At 36.3% G+C, this 22065-nt stretch overlaps 1 protein-coding gene across 1 annotated transcript in view; it reads left to right on the top strand.

Annotated features, from left to right (window-relative positions):
- The window catches only part of ABCB5 (ATP binding cassette subfamily B member 5), a gene marked incomplete at its 3' end in the record, with an annotated part of 114181 nt that overhangs the window by 77150 nt on the left and 14966 nt on the right, over window positions 1–22065 (top strand). Inside the window, 3 exon segments of the mRNA XM_082400422.1 lie at window positions 8863–9066; window positions 11969–12069; window positions 12989–13129. Of these exon segments, the coding sequence (XP_082256548.1) occupies window positions 8863–9066; window positions 11969–12069; window positions 12989–13129 (446 nt within the window).

Genomic DNA, 22065 nt, shown 5'->3' with positions numbered 1-22065 from the left:
AAGAGATGAAGAGTAATTTATTAGTTTTCTTCCAATTATTTTAATAAAATTAACCTTTATATTACAAGCAGGATTTCAACTATAATTGAGAAAAGGAATGCAAAACAAGATTTCCCACTTTTAATTTAAGTGAGATAAAGTTTTTGATCTGTTAAAATAAGAATTCTAGCAGAATTACAGACTTTCCTTTTTCCTTATCATTCACGTGATAGAAAAGGAAAGTCAATGATGCACCTCCGAATGACAGAAATATCTTAAAAGTATTTTCTTTGTTGTTTAGAAATACTGAAATGTTGATTACAGTATTGCTACCAGAGCAACAAATTGTCAACTAAAACGGCTCTTCAAAATTGTATTTTCTTTTGGAAGCTATTTCCACAGGACATGGCCACTATTCTAATTTTTGTAACTTTTGCAAGACTTCTTTGTTCAATATATACATACAAGGATAGATTTATATTACTAGAGAATAAAACAAGTTGGTTACAATTATGAATATTCACATGCTTCTGTATTGGTTTGGAAAACTAATTTTATGATGTAGAGAGAGCTCAAGAGGAAAGGGGGCATCATCTTCATCTCTTCCTGAAATTCTTTTTGATAATTTTGAAAACAAGACTCTAAATTTCACTAGATAGTATTTAAATTTTAAAGTAAGGCTGAGGAGCTGGATTTTACTTGTATAAGTGGGAAGAAAATGATGGATAAAATTTCACTTAATAGTTAACTAATGAGCATAGCATTCATCTTCCATAGCACAATAGAATCAGATAAATGACAACATCTGTGTTTAGAAATTCAATGGTTCACTACTTTTGGCAGAAGTATCAATCCCTATAATTCCCTTTGAATCCCCATTCTACAAAACTTGGGTTTTTTTTTCCTTTGCTGTGTGCATGTTTTTCTCTTACTACCTATCATCATTCAGATCTTTTAAGAATCCAGTGAAATAGGTATTCTTACTATAAGCTATACTTTATATGTGAGACATCTCTTTTAGTATTTACTTCAATGAAAAGAACAAATTAATACTAAAGACCAACATTACTCTCCTAATACCCATTAGTTGTTTCTAATACATAATGTTGTCTCTCATCAAGAAAAATTAATGAGAATATTTGTCAGTGTGATTCCTTATAAGCCTTTGACTAATACTATTTGAATCATTTGAAAATTTCCTGTTTCAGTTAGTAAATGTTGGTCTCATGATAACTTCTGGGCAAGTCAAATCATTTTCATTAAATAAGAAGTAGTAGCTAAACACTAGATGGCTGGAATACTGATGGCACAGTTAAAGTTGCAGAATTTGGAAAGCATAGCAACCAAAGAAGTATTCCAAGAGTAAGACTGTGTCTACTGGCATATAATTCACATAAACCCTTGCTTTGCCATATATAGGTAGATTCATATCTAACTTGAATGGATTCTCTTTCTATCGAAGGAAGATTATTTACTAATCCTATTTGCCCACTATTTCTTTTCTCACAAAGACACACCACACTAGAGATGAATCAGGAAACAATAATTTGGGGTCATATAGCCTGTCATATCAACTTAAGATATTTCCATCTCAGTTTCTTCATCATGTAATTTCAGTTACATGTTATTTTATCAGATGTATTAGGGTGAATGTTTATAAACTAGCCCTTTAATAACAGTAAATATTGTTTTGAAACCCTTACTAATCACCAAAAATATAAGCTCCTGGCTATTTTTAGATGCTCTGATACTTTGAGAGTCATGAGAAGAACATGTTAGTGAAATAAGGTTATAGGACAAAATGATTCCTGAAATAGTTGATTGAATACAACCAATTTAACTGGTATTGTTTCAGCCCAAGGTAATGGCTTAGTGCCAGTACATCTGTCAACAGACTATTTTCTGTGTAGTATGTAGTTTTATTAAAGGTATAAAGCCATTTTAAATTCTTTGGGAGACTGAATTTCACAAAATTACAAAGTATTATTTCTGTATATTTTAGCAAACCCTTTTCATCAACCAGAAGTCTTACCTCACTTTTGTCCACATGAAAGTGTGTAATTGATGCCACAGTGTATACTTGATATACCGACAGACACAGTGTTAGTTCCAAGAATTCTCATCAGAACTACAGTTACATTGTCCCAAGGAATAAAAAATTCCTTTATTAATTCCTAGAGCCCAGTGAATTGATTAGGTAGAGCTAGGGTATCATTACGTGAACAATGGTGACCTCACTTTTTGGTTTAACTTTTTGACATGGAAAGTGTATAAAACAGCTTAACATTACTTATAATTCAAACAATGTGAGTAGTCATTGAAATCACTTTACCACAGTATACGGTTGGCATATAATTGCTGTTTTGCATTACAATTTTAGGTTGAATTCATTGAGACATTATCAAGTCTACAGCAAAAGCTAATATCCAAAACCATAGTGGTAAAGGTGGTCCTTCCTATAAGAAAAAAATTTCAATCTCAGCCCTGAACTCAAAACTTTGCACTGAAACTACCACTGCTAAGCCCTCAAACTGTTGTCTGGAAAGACAAGTCAAGAAATTCAGCTTCCACTTTTGACAAAAAAAGAAATAAAGATAGTAAGGTCTGTAGGAGCAAATGAACTTCGCCACTGGTCCAATAATGTGTGATAAATTCATTTATTTTCCACAAAATACTTGCTAATGAATAATACAATGAAGAACAATAGGCCTTAAACACCTTACATTTTCACAAACTTTGTACATTTGTCCAACTAAGCCTTTTTTTTTTTTCTGCTCTACAAATATTTTTGCCACCATCAGTTGTAATACATCTTAGCAGATTACACTTTAGGTTATACTCATCTAGTTTATCTCTCAACTTCTTTGAAAATATTCTCACCTTCAGTTGTTCCACACAGACTATTCATAGCAGCTAATTTTAAAGTCACTTCAAACTCAGTATCGACTCCTCAAAAAAACCAAAAGTTGAGCGGTATCAGTAACATATGTCGACCCATCAAGAGCCAGGGAAAACTACTCAAAACGACCTACCTTGGTTTTCAACTGACAATTGATATTGCTGTCGTTTTTCTCAACTTTTTGAGCAGTTGTTCTCATCAAGACGCTAATCATCTGATATTAGTTTATGCTTTCTGAACACATTTCTTCCACTGCTGCAATCAAGCATGATTTAATTAACTCACTATCTGTGAGTGACTTTCTTTGCTTAGCTAATAAATGAGCCACTCAGAAACTTACTTTAGCTTCAGCCTTGTTTTCACTTTTTAGTTTTATGAAGAAATTCTGCTAAGATGTGTTATTCCATTTTGTGTTATTTCCATTCCATTTGTTTCCCATTTCTAATTTTTATAAATGTTACTTTCCTGTGAATTAGGAATTTTGTGATGCATGCTTAGTCTGCTAATGTCGACCTGTTTTGTATATTTTTAAGACTATATAGTCTCATGGCATAATAAAGACAGCACTGTGACATCTAATTAGAACACAAAGTGATCCACAGTCCATTGTGCCTTCCTTAAAAGCAGGACATCCAAAGTCCACTTTTCTCTTCCTTTCTTGTCTTTAGATGATGGGCATACAGTGGTAATTTTTAAAACTAGGATGAAATATTACAGTACAGCAACACACAGGGCACTCAACATGCTGCCAAATTATATACAATCTCATCACACTGAGCAGCAGTACAAAGTGAGGAGAGCGGCACATACGGTTTCTCTAGCAACCCCTCAACTCCATCGTTATAGTCGTAAGACAGCCATAGACAATAGGTAAACAAAGAGGCATGGCTGTGTTACAATAAAACTTTATTTATGGATACTGACATTTGAATTTGTAGAATTTTGATGTGGATCGTGTTCATTTATTTTCCTTATCTCTTAACTTTTTGAATGTATGTTATACAATGATAATAACTTTTAATGTCATTGTCTGCTAAATCTAACATTTGTGTCAGTTCTGGGTCAGTTTCAACTGATTGATTTTTATGCTCATTATGGGTCCTTTTTTGCTGCTTTTTGGCATACCTGGTAATTTTTGAGTAGATGCCACACATTGTGAATTTAACATTTTGGGGTGCTGAATATTTTTGTATTTCTAGAAATATTCTTGTTTTGTTCTGGGATGCAGTTAAATTACTTGGGAACAGTTTGATCTTTGGGGGGGGGTCTTGATTTTAAGATTTATTAAGCAGGACTGGAGCCAACTACTGAGGCAAGACCCTTCAATATACTCTACCCAATGACCAGTGAATCATGAGGTTTTTCAGTCAGGCTGGTATGACCAAGCATTGTTCAGTTGAATACTCAAGGAGGACCCTCTGCAGATATCCAGATTTCTCTTTTTGTATACCTCTCTCTTCTTCAGTGTTCTGTGCTGCAAACTCTAGTTTCCTTGGCCTCTCCAGACTCAGCTTTGTCTACTCCACTTACGGAGTCTGTTGGGCTCTATCTCAGTTTACCCTTCCTATTCTGAAGCCTGGAAGCTCTTTTAAGGGGTAAACTATGGCAAACATAGGGCTCACCTCATTTGTTTCCCATTTCTACCCTTGGTTGCCTTAGGTCTAATATCTTGAAAACTATTGGTTCATATATTTTGTCTATTTTTTATTTGTTTCGGATGGGAGGACAAATCCATTCCCTCTCTTCATGTTAGCCAGAAGCAGAAATCCTGCCATATAGAATTTTATGTCTACAATTGCTTACTGAGTATCTTTCCATTTATTTTCTTATGGCAGCCATTCTGCTGGAACTTTCTTATCAAAGTTGTATTACCCACATTTAGCATAGCATTTGGATATAGTAGATACTCCATAAATAATTGTTATCTGCAGAACTATTTAATTATGACTTTCTGCTCTTGATTTCCAACGAAAAATTCTATCTTCATGCATGTTGATAAAGAATCTAAAGAAGTTTAATTAAATTTCCCCTGATTCCAGTTCTAAATTCTTTCCAGAGCTACACTATTCCTCTAGGTCTTTAAGGCAATTTTTAATTTTCTTTTAGTTCTTGTAGTATTGTTCAAGGCCAAATGTCCGTTGTTTTCTGTTAATTCTTCCTGGAACAGGAAAGATATATTCAGATCCTTCTTATCCTACTACCATCACCAAAAAGCAGGGTTTGTGGCCTGTCCATGGCTGCGTTGACTGAATATTTCAGTAAGTTTCTGGTAGCTTAAACTAAAATGCCATTTAGAAAGGTATATGATCTTACTTTCAAGAAGCAGATTAGGGCTTCCCTGGTGGCGCAGTGATTGGGAATCCGCCTGCCAATGCAGGGGACACGGGTTCGAGCCCTGGTCTGGGAAGATCCCACATGCCGCGGAGCAGCTGGGCCCGTGTCCACAATTACTGCGCATCTGGAGCCTGTGCTCCGCAACAAGAGAGGCCGCGTTAGTGAGAGGCCCGTGCACCGTGATGAAGAGTGGCCCCCACTTGCCACAACTAGAGAAAGCCCTCGCACAGAAACGAAGACCCAACACAGCCATAAATAAATAAATAAATAAAATTAAAAAAAAAAAAAAAGAAGCAGATTAGTACAAGAGTGGATAACTCAAGATTACTGAATAAGCAAGGTTATGCAAGTGCAAGTCACTTTATAGAAAGTTCTTATGTCCCAAACAAAAATCTCAAATACAAGACCGTTCCATCAAAAATTTGGCAAGTTTACACTTGGATGTTTTTAGACATGAGGTTGGTGTGCATACTCCTTAGACTAATTTTAAGTGACTCTCAAATATTCATCTAGTGTGCCTCTGGTAAGTACCTCTACCTCTTTTTCCAACACACCGCATAATTTTATACACAAAAACTACAATCTCCAGCATGCTTTCTGTCTTTACTTTTCCTGTTTTTCACCTTTTTGCTTCATTTTCTTTTGATTTCCTGTAAAGAGCTGTAATCTTAAAGTAAATAGGATAAAAACAGAGGAAGGTGATGAAAAAAGGAACTATATTATGGCCACCTAATAGGAAATACCCAAACAGAAACGAATAATTGTTCACTGGATATGTTTTACACTTTTGTTAATATAGATATCGTGCCAAAAACTGAGATCTGAAAAAGAAAAAGTCATTGACCTCAAAATAAGAAAGTACAAAGTGGAAATTAATGAATGTATAAAGGCCTAAAAACATAGCTATCAAGTAATTGATGGCAAGTAATTTCTTAGTAATATTTAGCTAAATTTTACATTAAAAGAACAGTGACTATCTTATTCTTAACAAAACTTGATTGTAATTTTTTAAAATACTTCTAACTATTTTATAGCAAAAACTATATATGTTTATGTGGCTGTAGGAGCATTCCATAGTTAATCTGATGTGGGGTGGGACCTTCAACAGTACAAGTACTTAAGTTCCACAGCCTCTTCATCCAGCTATCTGATCTATATAACTTTGAAACTCATGGTGAGGGTGGGAGGAGAGGAGCAAGTACAGTATATTGGTTTGCAAGGGCTGCCATAACGAAGTACCACAGACTGAGTGGCTTAAACAACAGGAATTTATTTCCTCATGGTTCTAGAGCTTAGAAGTCCAAGATCAAGGTGTTGGCACGGTTGGTTTCATTCTGAGTCCTCTCACCTTGACTTATAGTTTTCTTCTTGTTGTGTACTCATATGGTCTTTCTCTATGCAAGCATGTCTGCAACCAAATTTCCTTTTCTTATAAGGACACCAGTCATATTGGAGTAGGGCTCACCCTCAAAACCTCATTTTAATCTAATTACCTCTTTAAAGACCTTATCTCCAAATACAGTCACATTCTGAGGAACTGGGAGTCAGGACCTCAACATATGAATTTGGGTGGGGGGTGTAGGACCATTCAGTCCATAATATACAGCATCATTTATCTCTGCATCATCCTTAAACTCTCAAGAGGCAGAGTGTAAGCAAGCATTAGTACCAAATGACATTTTTATTTCAGCCTCATAGCTTAGAGTTAGTGTATAACGCCCTAAAGCATGTAAAATGGGTTACCTGTCTGAGTTTTCAGTATTTAGTGGTTTGTTTGGTGTTTGCTATTGTTATTTGTTTTTACTTTTTTGGAGTTTTCTTTGATAGTTCAGTGAAAAAATGGGAAAATAGTGGATCATTATCAGATGCAGTCTTGAAACTAAAACCACAAAAGTTTTTTAGGAATAAGTCAGAGCCCTGTGGAGAAAGAGGGCTTTTTATTGTTATTTTAGTGATGATACTAATTTGGGGGATACTTCAGTGAATATTGATATCATCTTTTAGAGAAGCAATTTGACAATATCTATGAAGAATGTAAGAGTATATACCCTTTAACTCCAGGCTAGGAATTTAACATTAGGAAATAAAAGATGAGCACAAATATTTTGCACAAAGATGTTCATTACATCTTTGCTTTTAATAGTGAAAAATTGGAAGCAATCTACTAGATATTTTTTGAAGATTATTTAGTGACCCAGGAAAAAGCTTGCTGTATAATGTAAAGGGATAAAAGCAGGATACAAAGCTGAATACACACAATAATCCTAATCTGAATGTATGTATTTATGTCTGGAAGGATGTAATTTTTAACATTATTTAGACCTTTTCCAATGGCCATGTTTTCATGATCAGAGCAAAACATATGTTTGAAAATGTGAATTGATGTCTTGGTTGATTATAGCTGTGTTTCTAGGTAAATAGGTGTTTCATTTTTTCATCACAGCATAAAGGAATTTAACATTTCAGTTTATTACTTAACATGTGTCCCACTGAAAGTTAATTCATAAGACATGCAGTTCTCGTAAAACAGTTATGAAGATATTTCTACTTAATTTAAGATTTTTTTCCAAATTTCCTTTAAGTTACCTCATACCATGATGTTTCCAACTCCTTTTCTATCTTGATATTGCCTCTTTAGACCTTTGCTGAGTGAAACCAAGTTATAAAGTGCAGAAGAGGGAATGCAAGATATCATATCCAAAGTATATACTTCAATGAATATCCTCAATCATTCCATTCAGCACTACTACAGTGTAGTGGCTAAAAAGTACCGGCCCTTTTTCAGTGTAAGGGGAAGGGGCAGGGTTGGTTTTGGAGCCCACATATGGTAAGTTGGGCATCCATGTGAGGCAGCAGCCTCAGGTAGGAAAGCCAAGCCAGAGAAGAGTGAGGAGGGTATGCATGCAGGGGAGACACAGGGGTCATGATAGCAGATTGGTCACGATCTGCATGATAGCAGAGAGATTGATCACGGAACTCTGTTAAAGAAAATGGGAGCCAGGTTTCTCACTGTTGAAGAAGGGGATAACAAGTATTAGAAGGGAGAAAGCTGGAAATAACCTTGTGTTTTAGGATTGGAACTGGAGGTATTGGTATGAACTCATGGATTTCAAGAAATGTAAATAGAGAAATAAATATAGATTTCAATAAGTGCATGCATCTACACGCACACACACACACACACACACACACACTCCCCAGTTCTGTCTACTAACATTCCACTGATAATGAGCACAACTAGCACCATATATTGATTTTTTTGTAATTAAAAAATTTTTTTTCTTCATATAGTAACTTCTAAATAACGTTCTCCACTAACAGGAACTGGGACTCCTTGGAGAAATGACAGATTTCAGGTGTAGGGCCTGGAAAATCTTTTTGTGTCAGAAAGTAAGAACATATTCAAAAATAACAGGAACATGTCAAAGGACAATATCAGACATAATATAGACAAATAAAACATAATGACTCCTTAGTAGTGGACATTTTAAAACTATAACTATTATTTACTCTCTAAGTATAAATTCAAAATTAAAATCTATGTATAAATCCTAAAAAAGAAAGCTTATCTTATTTTGCAAGAAACTATAATAGCAATTCTTGTAAATTTAAAATTAACTGACTTTTTTCCAAAATATGTCTGATTATAGGCAACAGGATCAAGGGTTGGTGTCTTAACACAAAATGCAACTAACATGGGACTTTCAGTTATCATTTCTTTCATATATGGATGGGAGATGACACTCTTGATTCTGAGTATTGCTCCGGTACTTGCTCTGACAGGAATGATTGAAATGGCAGCAATGACTGGATTTGCCAACAAGGATAAGCAAGAACTTAAGCATGCTGGAAAGGTAAAATAAAGACTGTTGTTCCCATCATAACATTTTAAGAGAAAATCAATAAGAGCTCCTAACCTTACAATACATAACTTCCTTTCTTAGGAATCTGTAAAGTGATGTATATGTATTGAAATTCATACAGATCAGTTTAAGATAGGGTGTAGATAATGTCATAGCAATAGGGTGCATAATTCAGAGCATAGGCTCTGGAGTCAAATTGGCTGAATTAGAATCCAGATTCTACCACTAACAAATGTGTGATCTGAGCAAGTTACATCAACATTTCTGGACTTCAGTTTCTTTCTCTGTAAAGTGGAAATAAAATAGTATCCCCTTACAGATCTTTATGACTATTACAGAAAACACTTAGTCTTAGTAGTATATGCAATAGTATCTGGAAAACAGTAAGCACTCAGTAATATCAGCCATTATTACTGTTACCAAATCGTGGGGGAATTTGTTAACATTGTGATTCCACATTCTCTGATTATTGAATAATTGAATGTCTTGAACAATTCTGGGTATTTTATTTTTCAAAATGAAGAGGAAATATAATAGTTACTAAATTCAAGGCAAGGTACTGATATTGGTAGTGCCTAAAACAAAGCTTTAGAGACAAGGACCATTTTTAAAATGATCAAAATGAACAATGTATTTACTTGGAAATGTTTTTGACATATATAAGTTTCTCATGATCAATCAGATTCGTAAAAATAAAATCATTTATTAAATAAATAAATAAAATCATTTATTAATAAAATCATTTATTAAATAAAATAATAATAAAAATAATCATTGTAGTAGCGATTTAGGGAAACATTAGTAATGTAGTACCATAATATCTAAAAGTTGAAGAGATGTCATTTGATCCAGCCACTCACCCAAAGTAGAAATCTGTTGTACAACATCCCTGCTGAGTGTCTATCCATCTTTTATCCACGCTTTTCTCTAGTGGCAGGCAGTGCATTACTTTCCCAGGCTGCTGCCTACCCCTTAGATGGTAGGGAGTTCTTTTTTTTTTTTTTTTGGTGGCCTTCTATCCTTCTCTTCTTGGCTTTCATCTTGATAGAGGTCCAAAACCTGTTTCTTGTGACGTTATGAAGATGCATCATGTAAATGCCAAGTCTTCTCTTGGTCACCCAGCCCCAACTCCTCTCATGATATAGTTTCAAAGATCTATATCACATTGGTGAAAGGCCTGAATATAAAAATGATTTTAATATCATTATGGTCTGTATCACAGTGACTGTATCATATTATAAATAGCATGAATATCCATGAATAGGGATCCAACCAAGCACAGGACTCATAGAAATCTGGTTTTCATGACCCTTGGACTTTTCCACCTTTCCTGCACTAGATAAGGACCCTTGGAATGTCTGCTTGAGCAGTACAGACTGAACTACTTAGCATATATTTGCTTCAGAAACACAGAAAAGTTGTTCAGCCCTCCGTGTGAACAAATTATCATAATTTCCAAGTTAATCTGGCCCTAATTAATTATATTTTATTCATCTTAATTTTTATGTCATGAGCTTTAGTTGTATATGTGCCATTTGATTTTTTTTCCATTTTATATTATTAAAGTAACCTCAGACTATACAATCAATAACTGCAATCAAATAGGCACTTTCCCACTAGCTTTTCAATCAGTCACTTTACCAAACACCAAAACTTAGAATATGGACCAATAAAACATATTGGTCTAACACACCACTGTGAAGCAATTATACTTCAATAAAGATGTTTAAAAAAAACAAAAAAAACAAAAAAAAACATATTGGTCCTTCTTTGGTTGCATGTGTAGATTTGGAAAAATCATCAAATGTTTTATTTTTCAGATTTTAAATGACCATATTAGTAAAAAATAAATAAATAAAATGACCATATTAGTTTTTAAAAGAGGACTATTTTCTAAGGTTCTGTTTTCAGTCCTTTCTCTATTGTGAAAAATGATCACAAGACTTTTTCGTTCATTTCTTTTTGTTTTCCTCAAGATTTCAGCATTCTCATCCATTTTCCTCATGCACTACAAAATGTTACAGGTGGAGAATTTCTTTGAGTTCATTTTGAAATTATGAGAATTTAGAGCAGAATCCAGGTGTCCTGACCATGGTCTACATATCCAGTTCTCCCCCGTAACCCAAGTTCTCCTTCAAATAACCTTGGGTGTCCACCTAGGTCTTCATCTGTCCCACAGTCCACTCTGCCAGCCTGAAAAGAGAATGTGAAAGCAGGAAGTTTCTCTTTCAATTCAACATGTGTTCTCATGTCCAAGAAGTTATTCTGAGCCAAAAGTCTCCTCCATTTTTGATCCCCCTTCTTTTTAAAAACTATATAACTATGAAGAATCATTACATTTGAACTAAATATCTTTTTAAGTTTACAGACATCAAAATGAAAAACGACTGTACAATATCTTATACAGAATTCAAAAGCCACCCTCCATGTTACTTTACAGCAGTGTTCCTGAGAACTTTGGTTGCTATTTGCATTTCTGTGCTAGAATAAAATAATTATTTATTTGATTCTCTCTGCTGTCTTCTTCTTGAATCAGCTCATAATTCATAGGACAGCTCCTTTGCATAATTACATATGGACATAATGCTCACTAATGTTTGATCCCTCTGCTTATGGAACTAGTTTAAATAGAAACTCAATGAAGACTTAAAGAGGGCTAAATTTAGACCAGTGGACTAAATCTTTTCAAAAGGAATTTTCCTTGAGCTTATTATCCTAATATATTATTTTCCTGTCTTATTTTGGGGAAGGAAAAAAAAGAAGCTAAGAAAACTCATCAGAAAAACTTATTGACTTAATGTACTTAATATGTCCCCGTTGTGACTGTAACTCACAACCAGAGGTTTAACCACTACTAATTTTATTTCTCTATTTTATTATCTTGTTTTATAAGATAGCAACCAAAGCTGTGGCGAATATACGCACTACAGTGTCATTCACAAGAGAAAAAGCCTTCGAGCAAATGTATGAGGAGATGCTTCAGACTCAGCACAGGTGATTGTAGATTCACACTGACTGTATTAACTATAGTTTGTTCCTATAAAGGCAGTACTCCTGGGTGACTCCAGTGGTTTGCCTGCCAACTCATTTGCTCTGGAATCTTTCCTAGTAATGGTATATCTTAATTCCTTATATGACTCCACCAAGAGGAAACTAGAAAGAGGAGTTGAGAGCAAGCACATTTAGAACATACGTTTTAGGTCCTCCCACATTGCCATGAACTATAGCAAAGTGTGCATATTTTTCTTTTTTCCATGAAACAAGATTGAGGAAATAACATATTTAAGAAAGGAAATAATATTGCTTAGCCCTTTATATTGAATCTCTAAAAGAGTTCACATTTTAAAACAAATATATGCACAACAAATGTGATCAATTCTTTTAATTTTAAACAAAATTTAAATTTAAATTAAAAAAAATTAAAATTAAAATTCTTTTAATTTTTTTAGTCCTCCTTACCACATTTACTTAGTGATACTCTTTGTATTACTTTATCAGAGAGATAGCTTTATACTCTTTTACACTCATGCTTGTGGTTGGTACCGCCATTTAATTCCCACTCTTTATTCTATTAGTGCAACATTAGGATAGAAAATATTTTTAAACCAAATCTCTTTAACTCTTTCAGTAGCTATCCTTTCACAGACCTTGTCCATTCATTTGAAAATACATAGAGGCAGCTTTGTTACATTGAACTATAGAGCATATAGCTATAGAGAAAATCATTATATTTATTGTTTTCTCTATAATAATTCTCAGTAGTTAAAAAGTCATTTTCTGTTTAATAATTAGAAAAAGTGTATACCCCCTAAATGATAATATGTCTTACCTTCTGTATTCATTACTCTACATTTATTTAAAGGACCTTACTATACCTCATGCCCCATTATCTAGTAAATTTTGTGCATTTCAAAAATACCTTGAAGAAAGCACAGATCATTGGAATCTGTTATGCATTCAGCCATGCCTTTGTATATTTTGCCTATGCAGCGTGTTTTCGATTTGGAACTTATTTAATTCAAGCAGGACAAATGACCCCAGAGGGCATGTTCATGTAAGCTGTACAAATATATAAACCCTGTAAATGGGTTATGTACTTAAATTAACCAGAAAGATGTCTAGTTTAGAGTGTATTATCATTTAAATCATATATGTGCAAAAGACATGTTGGGGAAATTAAAAAATTTTTTGTTATTTAATATCTATTGATATAAGTGCAGTCAAGCTGGTAAAATACTGATACAACACAGGTACTCTGAGTTAAACTCCCAGATGAATTGCTTCCTACTTCAGTTTACTAGACGTGGGAATGTGGGGGTAAAATATGCCTTCTTGTTATCCATTATCTCCCAAGGTGGAGATGGCTTTATCAAGTGTGACTGTAAATCAGTGAGGTAAGTTCCTTGCTAAGCAAATACTCCAGGAGAAACACATGTAAATGAGTACTTCTCTTCAGAAAAGTCACGTTGAGAATTGATCATGGCATCCCAATGAGGCTGCCTCTTCCCAAAGCATTTGTTGGTGCTTCTATTTGGAACTCTGTTCACATAGTTATGAATTTCTTTACTTCATAGAAACACCTAAATTCAACTTCTGAAATAAGAAAAATTTATTTTGGGTATTAATTCTGAGCTTCTTAAGTCTCCCTAAAATGTCAGATTATTACTAATCTATATCATAAATGTCACTGCTAAACGTTTAGAGCTAGAGAAATCCATACAATATTTGACTCCAGAAAGTAACGTTATTTTTTTTTAAGAAGCCCACCAAAACATACACATCAAAGCAAGGATCAGCCTCTTCAAAATAATGACTTGGGAGATTACACCTGTTTCAAGGATACTGCCATTTGGCAAAAAATGTCGGGAATTCCTCTTTGGGATTTACCTCTCAAGACTCAGACATATTCTTTTGAATATCCTTATTGGTGGCACATATTTGTACTTTGAGGATATATTCAATTTGAAGAAATGACCAAAAGTCATTTGAAGCCAAATAATTTCAGAATAACTTGGAATAATTTTCAGTTCCTCTTCATGTGTTTATTTGTTTGTTTGTTTGTTTATCAAACATTAACTGAGTTCCCAGGAAGTTTCTTTGCTAGGCACTCAGAAGGAAAGCATCCACAGTTCACCAACCTAATATTTTTGAATCTATGAGGCCACTTAGAGGTTTCATGAAGCAGATTTTCTTATAAAATGGAATATCTGTATTTAAAATGTCAACAGGAATTTTAGGCTCCCTGTTCTACCATGTTTTCCTACCCTCTAAAACAGTGTGCAGTATTGTCTTTGTGAACATATAAATCACAGTTATGACATTTACCCTTGGTCTTCATTCTGATTACACAGACTAGTTTACAGAGATAAATTAACAAGAAACCAAATGTAGAATCACCTAAATTACTTCATTCAGCTCACCAGCCTGCACTAAATTAGCAAGTTGTTTCCTTGGTTCTTATGAAATGCACGCAATCACAAGCTTAAAAGTTGATTGTATTCCAAAAGTTTGCTTGCAAGCCAATTGTTTGAAACTCAGAACATGTCTTCCTTACATTGCTCTAAACTTTCTGCAGCCATCTTTAAATCCCCAGTGTCCCATTCCTTCATATAACTGTTCCTTGGTATTAGTTGAGAGCAAGCCAATTAAATATATTCATACTAATGTAGGATGTCTGATGATTTTATCAATTCTCACAGAAGAATTTTCATTTATAAAAGCAATTATAATCCCAGTTACTTTCTAATGGATTTACCTGAAGATAGTGTAACAAAGCAATCAAGAGAGAACCACCTCATTTTCCCATCACCAAACTCACTAGGGTACCACTGATCCACCATGCCTGCCATCTCCATGGAAGAACTAAGGTCCTTGTCTGTAATAGGTTCCTGCAATCATCTCTTCACATCAGTTTCTGTCACTACTATCTCTTTGCTTTATAATCATCTGTCATAAAAAAAAAGAAAGAAATCTCTCCCATGATCTTAAGTCCCCTTCTGCCTACTTTCAATGTCTCTGTTCTCCTTTGCAGCCAAACAAATTCTAGAATTGCCTATTCTTGTTATCTACACCTTTTCATCTCCAACCTCTCCTAAACTCATTCCAATCGAGCCTTGATTCCCACCATTCCACTGGAAAGACTCATTATCAAGGTCACCACTGACCTCCATCTTGCCCACGCATAGACCCATCCAGTGTCCGGTTTTTGGTATTTTTTAAAATTTTATTTATTTATTTAAATATTTATTTTTGGCTGTGTTGGGTCTTCGTTTCTGTGCGAGGGCTTTCTCTAGTTGCGGAAAGTGGGGGCCACTCTTCATCGCGATGCGCGGGCCTGTCACTGTCGCGGCCTCTCTTGCTGCAGAGCACAGGCTCCAGACGCGCAGGCTCAGCAATTGTGGCTCACAGGCCTAGTCGCTCCGCGGCATGTGGGATCTTCCCAGACCAGGGCTCGAACCCGTGTCTCCTGCATTGGCAGGCAGATTCTCAACCACTGCACCATCAGGGAAGCCCCTGGTGTCTGGTTTTCCCATCTCATTTAACTTGACCTCTCAGCAGCATTTTATACTCTCCTTCCTGAAACATTTTCTTCTCTAGGCTTTTTCTCCTTTGTTATTGGCCCCTCCTCCTCTATTTCCTGATTTTCTGCTGGGCCTCCACGTGTTGGGGGGCTTTAGGGCTCTCAGTGCTTTTCATCCACACACTCTAACTGGTAATTTCATCGAATCTGATGGTTTTTTAAATATTACCTGTATCCTGATGACTCCCTTCTGTGTATTCCCAACTCTGACCCCACTCCTAAATACCACATGCTTATCCAACTACCTACTGGGCATCTCCACTTAGGTGTCTAATCATATCTTAATGTGTCCAAAACAGAATTTGAAGTTTTTCCTTCCCAAAGTGTCTCTTTTCCAAGACTTCTCCATCTTAATAAACAGCACCACTATCTATGCAGTTGCTCGGCCCAAAAATCTAAGAGTCAACCTGATTGCTTCTCTTACCTTCACCCACCACATACAGCACCAAGTCTTAACAGCTGTAACTCCAAAATACTTCTTACCATCTCTACCCATGTTACCTTCCTTTTTACCTCTTTGCCTGTCTTGACTGGACCACTTTAACTACCTGCTCACTGATGTCCCTGTGCTCACTCTCTTGCTTCCCTGTAATCCATTCTCCACACAGTAGCTAGGTTGATCTTCTAAAACACAAATCCAATTCCATCAATTTACTAAAATACTGTAATGAATTCCCATTGAAATTTGAATAAAACCAAATTCCTTACTCTGACCTGAAAGCTCTACACATTTGGGCCTCTGCCTTCCTTTCCAACCTCATCTACCATTGTCTTTTTTTGTGATCTGCACATCAGCCCCCTACTTGCATTTCTGTCCCTGGAACTCTCTTCTTAGTGTTTTTGCACTTGCTTTTTCCTCTGTCTGGAATAATCATTCAGTTCTTTACTGGGCTGCCTCTTTCTCACCATCCAAGCCTCTGCTCCTAAGTCCACTCCTCAGAGGGACTTTTGCTGATGGCTCAAAGTTGTCCTCTTAGCCCGTCTCCTCATCACTCTCTATCCCATTACCATGGTTTAGTTTGTGTATAGCACTTACCACTATGTGAAATTATCTTTTTTGTTTCCAGATTTATTGAGTACATAGACTGTAAGTTCAGTCAGAGCAGAGCTTAGCCTGTTTTGGTCACTGATGTTTCCCTAGAGCCAAAAACAAGAGCTTGGAACATCATAGGCACACAATAAAAATTCACTGAATAAATGACTAAACCAAACATAAAGGGAGAGATTTGGAGTGGTGCATAATTAAGCAGTCCAGTCATTCCTGGAAATGTATTCCCAGATTCAACTTTTCCACATCACTCCTGTTTTTTACAGATTCTTCTCTTTTTCTTCCCTTCTACATCCAAGTGCTTTGGCATAAGGACTGGGTGTAAGTCAAAGACAGCCATTTATAGAAAAGTAGAATGTTTGTAGCTGGGAGTCTACTTCTCCATACTGAGATTTGTTTAGATTAAAACTAAGCAAAGAATTTTCTTAGTTAAAGAATGATACGGGCTTCCCTGGTGGCGCAGTGGTTGAGAATCTGCCTGCTAATGCAGGGGACACGGGTTCGAGCCCTGGTCTGGGAAGATCCCACATGCCGCGGAGCAACTAGGCCCGTGAGCCACACCTACTGAGCCTGCGCGTCTGGAGCCTGTGCTCCGCAACGGGAGAGGCCGCGACCGTGAGAGGCCCGCGCACCGCAATGAAGAGTGGCCCCCGCTCACCGCAACTGGAGAAAGCCCTCGCACAGAAACGAAGACCCAACACAGCCAAAAATAAAAAATATATATAAATAAATAAATTTAAAAAAAAAAAAAAAAAAAAAAAGAATGATACAACTTCAAAATCATGCAATCACTATCATGCCTGCAAATGACATCAGGCAGGACATTTCTTGAATGGGGCCTCTCAAGGCTGCCAACCATTCTGTTTCATATGATAATCACTATAACAACAAACTTGACTGAGTCTTTACTTAGTATTAAGGATTTGTAATACATTTTCTGCTTAATCTTCTCCACTACCCTGTGAAATACTATGATTCCCATTTTACAGATGGGGAAAATTAACACTCAAGGAAGTTACCTAACTTGCCCAAAGTCAGTTAATCAGCAAGTGGCAGAGCACAGATTCAAGTTCATGACTCAAGATGCTAGGGGCTTTGCTTAGTTGACATTTATTATTATTAATTATTATTATTATTACTAATTCTGTGACAAACTTTCATAGAATCTTTCTATAAAATTATTGTTTTTTTAAAATTCTTGTGTAGTTTTCCAAACGTTTAAATATCCAGAGCTGGGCTGATTCTTACCATAAATGGAACAAGTAACTTGCTTAGTATTAGTTCATGACCCTAAAAAAATATAGAAGAATCAAAAGGCCCCCATACAAAAATTCCTCCTCCTACTGGACTACCATACTTCCTGAATTTTTTTTTCATTAAATTCATTGAAAAGGGTCATTTCTGGAGACGTAAGAATTTTAGCTGTCAGAACACATGTAGTACTATTAACATGAGAGCAACAATTAATGAACAGTAATCACACTGGTATTTCCTAGTGCCCTGAGGGAAGGAAGAAACAAGGAGCTATCTGAGCTTGGACCATGAGTATCATTTTTGATTTGAGTTTCATTCAACCAGACTACAAACAAAGTAAGGATACCCATACTTTTATCGTATGGACAAAGAAGAGAGGCTCTGGGAAATATGGGTATGGGGCTGTGCAAAATGTGAACAGATGAGATTTGTCTTCAATAGCAAAATCTTCAGTTTTCTTAGAGACCCAAAGCGGTCCCCAACTACCATAAACATGTCACAAGTGTCCCTTTAGACACACTAAACTACACCTGGCCTAAAGGACTCTGTGCCTTCCAGAATCTAAGGATACAGACAGCTTTCTGTCTAATCAGCTAATTGAATGGAAGATTTTACAAAGAAAACTCTCTCCTACTAGAACCCTCCTTACATAAAAAGAACTTTGTGCCATTCTCTAAATAAATGGTTTCCCAACTCATCAATCGAGGAGCTGGTTAAAAATGCAGATACCTGGAGCTCACCCTACAGATCTAACCCAGAGATCTGTAGATCTGGTGTAGGGCCAGGAAACTACGTTTTACCAAACATCCCAGACTGTTCTGAGGCACAGAATCTGAAGATCACTCTTTAAGAAATATGAGCATAGGGACTGAATTCCAGGCTGCTCTCCATAGCTACTTGAAACCTCAGGGTTTTCTTTTGGCCATTACCAGAAACTTTTCTAGAATTATTTTAAAATTGGGGAAGTCATATTTTAGTTTATTGTATAAAATAAAGATGCTTTATTCGCTCTATAAAATGTGAATGTATTTTCATGATTTATAGCTACCAGGATGGATAAGCTGTCTCTCTTTCAGAAGTGACAGTGTGCCTTATAGAAGGAGATGCACAAAGGGAGTTTTAACAGCAGAATCCCTTGGTGTGCTCATAATGTTACTTTATCAGCAAGGCTACTATCAACCTTAGCTTCTTCTTCTAAAAAAATAGGCAACATACATTTCTCATGGTAGAAACTGTCTCCATCCATCTCTATTATTGTAGAAGTTTCTCTGAAATGAGCATTTTTTAAAAGGTGATAATATTTTCCCTCTGCTGCTTTGCAGCCAATGCATAAGCATTCAGAAAATCTCTCACTTATGTTCTCACACACATACGTGTACTAAAAATCTCCCCTTCTGCTTCTGTTAGCCCTGGCAACACTTTGGATTTACTTCAGTATAAATGTACAGACTTTGAGAAATACAACATACGTTTATTTTCTCCCGTCTGAATTTTAGTGCCTTTAGGTTAGTTTCTACCTAACCTGCCTTTTGCAATATAGTCCAGGAACCATTAGTGCCCAGCAGAGGTTTCTGTTATTCTCCATACTCCCACGTCAGAACTTTCCTCTTTCTGTTTCTTCCTTCTTTGCTACGCATATTAGCAGGAAGCTAAGTAGAGCAGATGGGTAAGAAAGAATCAAGGCATGACAGCCTTCAGTACAGTAATTATAAAAGCCACAGCTTTGAAAGCTGCCTGATAAGCAGAGAGCCAATCAGCTTATGTGTTGTGGCCTAGTCCTCCAAAAATCCAGATGCAGTTCTTGACAGAAAATCATATTGAACTTTGAATACTTAATGTGGTTATTGGCCAAAAGAACAATAGGTGGGTTTTCAGTGAATATTAATAGTAGGTTAACAGCTTGGAATAAAAAGGGATAGAAAGCAAGCTAGGTCTCCACCATCATCTTTGCTCTGGTAGGCCAGGCAGCCATGGAACTGTGTTAACATAATTAGGGAAACAACCTTAGTTAGCCAAAACAAGGAGAACAGGAAAGTCTTCTTTCAGTGTTCATTGCCATGGCAGCCACCCAGCTTCTGCCAGGCTCCTCCCCAGAGATTATCCAGAGGATAGGAGGAAAAGATAAGGAGACCAGATAGAGGGATCAACCATTGAAGGGATCTAAAGGAGACAAATCAAGGGGGATTTGCTATCTAGGGTCCTCTGAAGATTCTAAAATGGGAAACAAGTGGTAACAAACCCCAACATGCAGGGAGAGACAGTTCTGGTCAGCTCTCCACTAGAAGGAGCACGGTGTAAGGGAAAACAGTAAACAAGGAGGTTCAAGTTCCAGTCCTACAGTTTCATAGCTATGTGATTCTGGGCAAATTGCTTATTTCTCTGAGATAAAGAGTCTCCTTATTTATTAAAAAGTGATGTGTGTGCCTTACTCCTAGGTGATCAAATGGTATCATGTATACGAAAACATTCTATAAAACCCAAAGTACCAAATAAATATAAGTTGTATATTTTCTCTCTCCCTTCTGTTGAGAAAGGGATTTATGGTGAAAAGAAAAGGATCTTTGTACTGTTATATGGATGTTAGGGGAAAAATAGTATGAGTATGGGAATAATTGTAATGGCCACCCCTGTGAGGAAAGATACTCTATCTTCCAATCAAAAAAAAGAAACTTACTGAGTGGGGACTTCAGAAGTTGTGGTTTGACCTGCTATGCTAATCTACATCCATAGAAATGTGAGAACTTACTTTCCAACAGAAAGTGTCCCATTAACTTTCAGTTCTATGAGAGGAATAACAATAACTTAAACACTTAATGAGCACTATACTAAACACTTTATATTATTAATGTATTTAATTCTCACAACAACCCCATAAGATGTAGATAGTCTTGTTATCTCCAATTGTCAGTAAGGAAGCAGAAGCACAAAGAACATGCACAGGGTCACAGAACTAGCAAATAAATGATGGAGTTTGGATGTAGTCCCAGTGATCTGGCTTTAGAGTCTAGTCTCTGAACTGCCCAGTATACTTCCTCTTAGAATAAGTCACCAAAGGTATACAAACTGGATATGGGAGCAGGGTTAAGGGGAGACAAATAGACCTGAACCAGTAACTATGCTGGATATTTCTATTTGGATCAATTGTATTAAAATTAGGATTGTTCATTTCTATGCTTTTTTACGTTGTTCCCAGCCAAAAGGTCCTTTCAAAATTCTAATTCTATCTCAGCAGCAATGATGGGCAAGGGGATTTCCCCATTGCTTGAAAATGCTTGGAAGGATCCCTGTAGCGAGGGTGCAGTGACAACGGCCCCATGAACCCATGAAGAATCCATAAAACTAGGAAAGAAGAAGCCTAGCACGTGAAAACCCTCTCCAGACCTCTTCCTGCTCAATATTCTCTTTCCTCAACCCCAGCCAACCTGGAGGTTTTTTTTGTTTTGTTTTGTTTTTTAATTAATTAATTTATTTATTTAGGTTTTTTTTGGCTGTGTTGGGTCTTCGTTTCTGTGTGAGGGCTTTCTCTAGTTGCGGCAAGTGGGGGCCACTCTTCATCGCGGTGCGTGGGCCTCTCACTGTCGCAGCCTCTCTTGTTGCGGAGCACAGGCTCCAGACGCGCAGGCTCAGTAGTTGTGGCTCACGGGCCTAGTTGCTCCGCGGCACGTGGGATCTTCCCAGACCAGGGCTCGAACCCGTGTCCCCTGCATTGGCAAGCAGATTCTCAACCACTGTGCCACCAGGGAAGCCCCCAACCTGGAGGTTTTTGCTATAAATTCAGTAAAGCAGTATAAACTCAGTGTAAATCCATATAAGGATAAACTGTAGATAAGATTTCTTCTTCCATGGACAATTTAAATTAAGAAAGTTATAGAAGTTAAATTTTAGGTTTTTGAATTCCTGCTTTACATATTTATGGTTCAAGAATTATTCCAACATGAAAATCATTTCTGAACGGTGGAATGTTTCTTGTAATCTTATTTGGGCATGAAGGGGCTATATAAGCATTTATGATAGATTAATACTTTGACAAATGTGTTATTAGTGACTTTAAAACATTCATCATTATAGCAAATCATTCCTCTTTGTATATCCCAAATGGGTGAAATTC

The sequence above is a fragment of the Balaenoptera borealis genome, assembly GCF_965194805.1.
Source record: "Balaenoptera borealis genome assembly, chromosome: 7".
NCBI classification, from domain to species: Eukaryota; Metazoa; Chordata; class Mammalia; order Artiodactyla; family Balaenopteridae; genus Balaenoptera; species Balaenoptera borealis.
This window is presented reverse-complemented; position numbering and strand designations above follow the sequence as displayed.